General features: G+C 40.7%; 1 protein-coding gene across 1 annotated transcript in view; it reads left to right on the top strand.

Annotated features, from left to right (window-relative positions):
* Window positions 1–9,478, top strand: part of LOC116388067 (LIM/homeobox protein LMX-1.2-like) — a 50,064-nt gene extending 40,586 nt beyond the window's left edge. Inside the window, exons 3-8 of the mRNA XM_031855672.1 lie at window positions 72–304; window positions 505–680; window positions 850–927; window positions 4,556–4,622; window positions 6,595–6,762; window positions 8,535–9,478. Coding sequence (XP_031711532.1) covers window positions 72–304; window positions 505–680; window positions 850–927; window positions 4,556–4,622; window positions 6,595–6,762; window positions 8,535–8,692 — 880 coding nt within the window. The 3' untranslated portion in view covers window positions 8,693–9,478. The remainder of the gene's footprint in view (window positions 1–71; window positions 305–504; window positions 681–849; window positions 928–4,555; window positions 4,623–6,594; window positions 6,763–8,534) is intronic.
* Window positions 9,479–9,993: the final 515 nt, after the last annotated feature.

Raw genomic sequence — 9,993 nt, 5'->3', positions numbered from 1 at the left:
CCCCCCCCCCCCCCCCCCCCCCCCATACAGTATTCATTGTTAAAAATCTTCTCTCTCCTGTGTGTCCTCAGGTTGTTTGCCACCAAATGTAGCGGCTGTCTTGAGAAGATAACACCCACAGAGTTCGTAATGCGAGCTCTGGAGAGTGTTTACCATCTCAGCTGCTTCTGTTGCTGCGTCTGTGATCGCCAGTTGTGCAGAGGAGACGAGTTTGTTCTGAAAGAAGGTCAGCTGCTTTGCAAGAGTGACTTTGAGAGGGAGAGGGACCTGCTCAGCACAGTCAGTCCAGACAACTCGGACTCAGGTAACACTGGGGATACCATTGTAGGCTATACGAACACGGTGGCTTTGAAAACGCATCCAATGAAGGACTTAATGTAGTCATTTTGATATCGACGATCGGTCCTCATTAGCATCATTACAGAGAAGACACAAAACTGCACTGAATTCAAATCTGCAGTAAAATTAAGTCGAAGAATTGTGTTTATTTCTGTCCGGTGACAGATAAAAGTGAGGATGAGGATCTGGATGTGAAGTCAAAGAAGTGCCCTGCCGCAGGGAAGGGCAGCAATGACAGCAAAGACCCTCGCCGGCCCAAACGACCACGCACCATCCTCAACACCGTGCAGAGGAGAGAGTTCAAGGCCTCCTTTGATGTGTCGTCCAAACCCTGCCGAAAGGTGTTTAAAATAATGTTATATTTGATGTTCTTTTGTTGGCAGAAAGAAAAAAATTAATGAAAATAATCCCGGTCTGATATTTGGGAAATATGCAATAACATTATGATGCACACATATGATGTTATTGTGTAAAAGTTGCTGATGAGTGTTGCTGTGCTGTGACTTGCAGGTGAGGGAGACCCTGGCTGCAGAGACAGGACTCACTGTACGGGTGGTCCAGGTCTGGTTTCAGAACCAGAGAGCAAAGGTCAGTAAACCCAAAATATCCTATCTTTCAAATCACTGAATACGACTGCTTGGTTAATGACTTATATGCTAATTTTGGGATGTGTCAGGAACAGTCTCCACTCATAGTGTCTTTTCCAAATAAACTTTCAACGTATAGGTTAACTTAGTTTTAAGGTTAACTTGGTTAGGTTTATCAAAAAAATATGGTGGTTTGGGTTAAAAAAAGTATGTTTCTTATTTAAATTTGTTAAGTATCTGGTGTTAGTTAAGTATGGAGCTCAGGTAAAATGAGTATAAGCCGGCTAGGTTTCACACAGGACACATACAGTCTCCTGGGTGAAATGATTCAACACATCTTGGTGGTCCCTCAAGAGTCCCCCACATCGCTTCCCTTGACCTTAAAAGCACTGTTTGTTGTCAAGTCCACCAAGTGTAACAAGATACGATCACAATGCTGGCAGAATTGATGTCATTATCCAGATCTGGATCGCGTGTGAAAATGAGGTCTTACTGTCCTTTTTTGCCAAAAGTGCTTAATTGTCTAAACCAGTTCTACATCAGTTAAGCTCCAGGGGATCGAGAATTTATAATCTACTATTTGCTTGGCTTGGTGGCATTTGGGAGAATAAGCTTGTCAAAGTCCGAATATCCAATAGGCCTTCTACTGAAGTCAGTTTTCAGTCTATAAGCAAGTCACATAGTCTACAAAATGTGAAATGCTGGATACAGATTGGTTATGTTGTAATAGTCACTGTTCTACCACTTCTCCTCTTCTGACAAAAATATACATCAATCAATCAGATGCAGTGGAATCTGTTTTCAGCAGGGAAAAAATGCTCAGTACACAGACATAAATCTCCAGTACCTATGCCACCACTTGGCTCCTTTATACAGCCTTCTCCATCTTCTGTCAGCTGAAAATACACATAGCCCCTGTTCTGCTCACAGACAAAGCTGCTTGACAGTATACAAAATACTTTTTCTTTCCTTACTATCATTAAATTCCATGTGCAGCGCCAAAGCAACAGTGAATGTGTCTCCTAACAAGTGTTGTGTGTTTATCTCAGCCCGATATATCTTATTACTCTGTGCCACAGAGCTCTTTCAAAACAACAATGGCGGCTCCTAAAAAGGTTAGTGTAGATGCTTCATTGGCATCCTTGTATTGGAACTGGCATGGCTGTAGACACTAACTGTATCTAGCAAGCCACATGTCGGCTGGTTTGCTGCATCTGTATGACCCCACATGAACAGATTTTATAACCATTTATAAAAAGTCTGACTTCATGCTTTGTTAGGTCCAGCCGCAAGGTGACTCGCAAATAACTTTGAAAATGCTTGTTTTCTGAATGGAGATTGGATCTATTAATGCTTGGCTACGCTACCACTGTACCTGCTCCATCAACACTCAAAATAACGTCATCCAGGCATAGATACAACGTTACTGTTTATGCCATAGATAGTCTATTAATACACAGACATGTATACACATAGTTCCGTCCGGTCTCTGTACAAATATGAGTTAACACAGATCTATGAGTGCCCATCAGTACCTACAGACTGCTTTTTTTCTCCACCATTTCTGTTTCAAGCGATTCCAGCGATTATGCGAATGACGTGAATTTCGGGCATTTGCGATGCGTCATTCTGGTGTAAATTTGTGTCTATTTGCATCTTTGCATTGTCTTTGTATGTAATCCCAGCTCACTACTCCTAATGCCTAGGATGGGTTAAATGCAATGTACCTGTATGTATATGACGATTCTAATAAAGTTTACAAGAGTATTTCTTCATTGAAAGAAGAGCAAAGAACAGCACTGATGGCTTTTCGCTCTCTTCTCGGCTGGCTTTGGCAAGAGTTTGATTGACAGATGGTTCATCCAATCACCTGCCAAGTATTTTTTTTAAGTGCCTGTCCTTTTCCATACTGTTTCCAATGACTGGCTTCTCAGATGGTTCTGTGTAACAACAACAACAACCATCTGGCGCGTCAGGTTAGTAGAGCACCATTGTTGTTTAAAACACATCAGTGGGCCACACTGTTGCACTGGGTGACATGTTGCTTCATTACCATGAACACACACACTGTAGTTTATTTTGACTCAGTCCAACACACACCGTCCTGCTGCCACAAACACTCACTAGAGCACCAAATGTGGATTGATCTGCCATTGAAAAAAGTCCCCTGTTTGAGTGACGTTTTATAAAAACTGCAGTGACCAACTGCAACTGCAAGAAAGTACTGAGAAAATATTTAAACTGTATGTTTGTGAGGTATGTTTTAAAGATTTACATCTTCAGTGTGAACCAATGGGCTTAGCAACAGGGTAGTGAAGTCAAGTGTTGAGAGATGGACTCACACAATTTGCTAACAATAATTCAATGTACTATATTGTATTATCTTTCTCTGTATTTAACCCCACTTGGTCTTTTATGAGGAAAGACTTAGATACAGCCTTATTTTTGCAAACAGTCAGTGACACAGTGATAGCCGTGAGTTCATCATAAACTGTTACTGAACATTTAGAAAATATCTTTACATAACAAATGACATATTTCTAAAATGATGTGTGAAAACTGGTCAAGTGTCTCAATAAGACAACTTAGTATACGTCCTGATTTGATCCATTTCTATATTATGATACATTTTCCATCCGATCGTCACAGCAATGATCAATCAGAACTTCCACTACATAATAATTAGTGTCCACATGGTACTTAGGTATGTCCCCTTACTTGAACTATATGTACATTTATAGGCTGATTGACTTGTCCTTTTGTCCTATAGCGCGCCGCTGGAATGAGCCCTAAAGCCCAGAAATGAGTTTCCTCGTCTCAAAGTCAATGTTTTTTGATTGTTTTTTGGTTAGATGCCTGGAATAAGGTTTGTGGCTGAAACAAGCTGAGGAGATTTAATGTTTTGTTCTATGTCATAAAAAACCTGTAATATCACACCCTTGAATTTTTAAATTCACGTTTGTTTGCCACAGAGCTCATTTTCTGCAATAATCCATAACCCAATGGAAGAATCCCGTTGGCTCTTTTGTTGAGCGAAACAGTGATATACTTCCAAGTTGGCCTACAACTGTACTTCCTCCCTGCAACACTCTATTGATGAAGATGTTTTGTCTCTTTATTTATTCGATTTTCCATAACTATATATTTCTTGTAATAGTAAAATGAATACTGGCCCATCGGTCCATTCCTTCGAAGCCTCAATTTACAATTGTCTTCTTTAGATTACAGTCATTGAGATGTAAAGTTGTCATGTTATGTTTCTTGTGGTTTCAAATATACATATATATATATATATATATATATATATACTGTATATATAAATATTCATCACTGTCTGCTAATCCTAAACACCCTAATATTCAAAGCATTCAAAGGTCGGAAAACATGTTGTTTTTTAAGTGGTCTCAGGTGTGGTTTGACCACCTGACGGACTCCCGCATCACACCTCTTTATTTGTTTTTGTTTATACTGTACATATTATTTGTTACACACCTCAAACTTTTGTAGGTCACTTGATATTTTAAATACATAATTCAGTGAAGGTTAACAAGAGAGCTCCGTGTCAATGTCTCCTAAATAAATGCCTGTCGGCCACATACCAAGCTTTTTTACTGTTCATGTATTTACAGATGAAGAAGTTAGCCCGCAGACAACAGCAACAGCAGGAGCAACACAACAGCCAAAGGCTCGGCCAAGGTGAGGAATTATCTGTGTGTTTATATACTGTACTGTTTAACTGCTTTCTCAGAAAAAGCACCATTGATGTCCATCTGCATGATTTAATCTGTCCATTATAATTGTAATGACAGTGATTACTGAGAGCTAGGTAATTCATGAATTATTTGGAGAAACAAGCTTGAAATATTGCATTTATTAGCGGAGCAATAAACAGAGTGGAGTCACTTAGCAAACACTTCCAGTTTTGCAGGCTTTAGAATGAGTCCCATACTCTGAAGCCAGAGTGACATCTCTGCTGGTAAATATGAGCTTTTCCAGACAGTGGAGCTGTAAAGTGTGGGCCACAGCCATGATTCTCACTGCAGCATAGCTCCTCATAGCTAAGGGCTTATTGCCACTGTGATCTCACCGCGTATATGAGCAGACAGTTTAGATAAGTGTCTCAGTGCTTTGGCAAGCACTGCCTCTATCTGTTCAGGGACTTCCAGCGTGTCAATATTGGCATAGCAGCAGGGTTTATTATAGTGGAAACTGCTGTTGTTAACCAAATGAGCTAAGCAAACTAGCAAACGGGGGGTTGTTTGACATTGATGTTAGGATGAGATGAAGCCTCTCGGATGACTGGTGAGATATCTTCAAGATCAAACAGCCAGTCAGTTTAGACAATGCGTTTACAGTATACGCTCTTATAAGAAAGCCATTTGTTGTGCAGCATTCATATTCTGTAGAGAAAACATGGATGTAGTGTCTGTGTTCACAACTGTAGGGATGTTTGGTGCGCAATGCTCCAGAGCAAGAGAAGCATGTCTTTTTTACTGCTTACGGAATATATGGAGTTGCTACAATGCATCCGTGGCTGCTTGTAGTAACTTACTTGAATGGTTGGCGTAGATAATAAACATGTATTCATATATATTCAAGATATAAGTAAAATGTAAGGCTTTTATGAGGACACCGACATGTTTTGTTTTTCAACAGCTGCCGTCACTATGAGCAACCACAATGCATCCGGTTGATAGTCACAAGTTAACCCGGTTTGCAGAGACTTGTACGTGTTCTGTTTGTTTACTTGTAGTCATTAGGTTGCCCTAGTTAGAGCAACTAACGTTATATTTCACAATAACACAATTAGTTGATTGAATTAATTTATTCTGTTGGACTACCGCAGCCCCTAGACCATGTCTTAGCCCGCTAATGTTAGCTAGCTTAGCTAGCAATTTAAAGTTTGTCACTTCTGTTGGAGCAGCTGAGCTCCGCATAGGTTCTCCCCGAAACATCTTAGACGTTGTTAAAAGTATCATTACATAGAAAGCACCAGTAAACGTTGAAAATTGTACACTTCTAAGGACGTGTATTGTAGGGAGACACCAAGCTTGCTTCTTCGGCCGAGCACATCTGGTACCTACACAGGTGTTTCCCTGGAATTGTGTATAGCCTGGGAAAACCAAGATAGTGACAAAAATCCAGATATGAGACACTTGAAATGGCAAGTGTAAATGGGAGCTGTTTGAAGTTTAACAAGCAAGCAGACTACAATTGTGAGGGTTTTACTGAACACACAGCAGCTATCTTAGCCTCAGTGAATGCTGTAAGCGCACCCATTGGAAATCCAGCAACACGTACGTGAATAAGGACAAGAGAATACGACAACTGTGGAATAACTGGGGGTTGCGTTTCTCGTCTCATGGAGGAGCTATTATGTCCCAGACTAGTCTGTCCACATAACGCAGAGAGACCAAACTGATAACAACTCTCCATCTTTCTTTCAGTAAGACAGCAAACAAGCCAACCCCCAAATGTGAAAGTGGGATCAGTAACTGTAATGTAATCATCAATACTAATCAAATCACTGTAACTTTACTGCTCAAAACCGTGAGTTGGACGTGAGATGCCCTCACAGGTATAGGAAGACAATGTGCGCATGTGCTATGTGACCACTACATCTGAGAGTTGTAACCCTGCTCACACTTGTTGCCGCTGACTGTTACAGAGGTGATATCAGGTTGTATGGAGGGCCTGCTCAGCTCCTACTCAGGGCATCTACCTCCAAACCAGCAGCAGCAGCTGGTGACCATGGAGCACGGCAGCTACCACACTGACCCCTTCCAGCAGGGCCTCACGCCACCACAGATGCCGGGTGACCATATGAACCCCTACGGTGAGCATCACACTCTATAATGGCTGGACCTGTGGTCCTTTTTTTTCCTTTCTCTGTAATCTCCTTGTTTCCTTTGATGTTAATATGATGTGGAGACTTTTGTCCGTAGTGGTCTCCAACTGGAGACCTATCCAAAGTGTTTCTCTACCTGCCCCCCAATGCATGCTGGGATAGGCTGCAGCCCTCAACTACAGTAGAGGATTATAGCACTGTATTCTTATTTCACATCTCTGCAATACCCAATGTGAAACCTGTTGATTCAAGATATTATCAAGTTGCATTATGGGAAGTATAGGATCCTGTTTTTTGTGGACCTTGGCATTTAATCTGCACTGGTTTTGGGTTTATAAATCAAAAATGATAGCTGATCATTTAAAAAAAACGTACCATCTGGTTTGAACCACATAACAAACTGTTAAGTACCATCATGTTCCACAGCTTGACTTTTAGTGATTTGCTTTCGAGGATTATCAAATTAGGATTTTGTACGTCTGGAACACAACTCTAAAGATGTGCTTTCATGTTCCAATGGTGACATTTTAATTATTGTTTTCAAATTTTTTAATGAATGAACTGATCTTATGAAGCAGGTAGCTCAAATCAAGCAATCTGATTGATTCATATCAGTGATATAATACCCACAACAGCTATGATGATTAATTCCTTTGCACTTTCAGTGTCATTCCGCATCTGAAAAAAATTAAAAAGTAGACTAATGTGTCGCTTAACGACAGGGTCAGGGGAGGATCGCAGAACATGTCAAAAGTTATCCGCTAAAGCCCGCTACAAAATGGAAACATGTAAGGCTCTATGGAGGCGTTGATTGAGCACCGCCCGTCTCCAGAAAAAAAAAACACCTGTTAATCGACATGCAGTGGCACATAAAGAGGAGGTTCCACAATGTTGCCCAGAATATACAACCAACCAAGAACGCAGCAGAAATACACCAACCACTGCCCACACAGCACCACAACTCAGAAATTGTCTGATGGGGTCATGACACCAGAGAGATTCTGGCTGTCAGTGGCTACGAGTGTGAAACCTCTCTGCAGAGCTATTGGCAATTGAAACTTGGGGACAGGAAAAAGCAAAACATAACAATTAAAGCCAGGTAGAGTCATCCAACTGATGCTGGACAGTTTGTCAGTGGTTGTACATTAAATGGCAAGATTCAAATAATGAAATTAAAGAGCCAAATAATAAATTCAATATAACACTAGCCTCTCATAAAAAAAATATATATATATGTATATATATGCTAACTGCAAGTGTTCGCTCCATAGCAACTGCCTCGTGAGTGCAGGCAGCCAACCCAGGAAGGCCCATTCTATTGTGAACATTATTATTTATTAATAAAAGACTATTGAACTTGGAATGTGTCTATAACTTTCGTGTGGCCGTACTTGATGATCGTTTTATATAAAAGCAATAGCTTGCTTAAAGAAGTAGCATGGAAGCAGCCCGACAGAGAGCTATCTCCAACCCCAACACTCATTGTTAGTGCTTTTATGGAATTTACTGTGTGGTTGGTCTCACTGTCGTCAAATACATTGCCACAAAGATGCAGCGGGGAGCCTTTTATATGGCAGTAATACAATGTGTCAGGTCTGTCAGCTTGCTGCGTACAGCCCTTCTGTCCCCCCAGTGGCCAATAAAATCAATGAATGCAGCTTTAAGTAGAGATATCTGTGTTTAAGTGGACTTCTTGAAGTTACTGCCCACTCACAGCTGTGTTTGACTTCACTGTTTCTTCTCTGCTTCTTTCTTCACAGGCACCGACATCATCTTCCATGACATGGACAGTGACACCTCTCTGACAAGTCTAAAAGACTGCTTCATGGCCACTCCAGACGCAGGCTCCTCGCAGGCCCGGGCGGGGAACCCCATCGACCGCTTGTACTCCATGCAGAGCTCCTACTTTGCCTCTTGAGAACCCAACCCACCACACCGTAATCCCAGGCCATGAACAGGTGAAGACACAAGACACATGTCCTGTATGACATGAATCAGTAAGGAGGGAAATGTGATTGCAAGACGGAATCCACCAATTTTACCTGACCGACCTCCACCAGCCAAAGGAAAAAGGAAAACTTGAAACTAAAACTTCACCTGCCAGTGGGCCTCCATTCTGCTTTTCGACTGGGCTCATTTTGTTGTCAACATTTGTACAGATATCACATTGGAAGTGTTTAGTGCTATGGAAAGTTAGAACATTTTGTCCAAAACAAACTGTGTCACAGAAACGTTAGGCTCCGTGTTTCTCAGTATGTAACACAGTTTAATAGGTACTTATTAAGGTTGTAAGTTGTTTTTAATGGGACAATCAGGCAAATGTAGTTTTGGTGATGTAATATTAGCCGACTACCAAGCTCTTCTGCTGTGAAAAAATAACAGTGAGCCAACTGATTGATACCTGTTGCAGAATGTATATATTGTTCTGAACGTAATTACTGTTCTTCAGAAACATCCAGTTTTGCATGTTAGGATAGACGATTTATTTATTACTCACCAACGTGCTGGTATACAATAAATCAAGAAATTCTGTTTAACCCTTTCAATACTATAGTTATGAAAGACAATAAGATCCCATTGTTAAGTACAAAAAGCCTTCCTAATTCGTTGATGATTTGATTCTGCTATTTATGATGTTATTTGCATTGTTTAGTGAGTGTGTAAATTACTATTGCTTTGCTATTTATTTTTCCATTGAGATCATGTGGACATTGTCAAGAGGGCATTTTAGATTTGCTAACTTATCAAAAGTGTTGGTACTTAAAATCAAAATAAAAAATGCATTCTCTTGAATTCTTGTCATCTTTTGTTGAATTACATGGGAAACGGTCAATGAACAATGGCAGGACAATTCTAAGATCGGCGGTTCGATCCCCAGCTCTTTCAGTCCGCATGTCCTTGGGCAATATACTGAAACCCAAATTGCTCCCAAAGGCCTCGGCATCAGTGTGTGAGTGTGCGTGAATAGGCATTAGTTTAGATCCTGATGGGCAGGTGGCACCTTGTAGGGCAGCCTCTGCGTGTGAATGTGTGAATGTTGACATATAGTCCATCTATTTAGAAAGGTACGTACAAGAAAGAAGAATTTAAATCAAAAGAAGAATTTAGGTAAAAGTGTTGCATATTCCATGCTACAATGTATCCTCAAACGATGGTATACAACATCTTACAAAGAGTTATTTTATTCAACTGCATAGTATGTGAATTGTGTGTATGCCA

Source organism: Anarrhichthys ocellatus, unplaced genomic scaffold, assembly GCF_004355925.1.
Source record: "Anarrhichthys ocellatus isolate YVR2014 unplaced genomic scaffold, GSC_Weel_1.0 scaffold16, whole genome shotgun sequence".
NCBI classification, from domain to species: Eukaryota; Metazoa; Chordata; class Actinopteri; order Perciformes; family Anarhichadidae; genus Anarrhichthys; species Anarrhichthys ocellatus.
The sequence above is the reverse complement of the archived record's forward strand: the minus strand, read 5'-3'. Positions and strand labels throughout refer to the sequence as shown.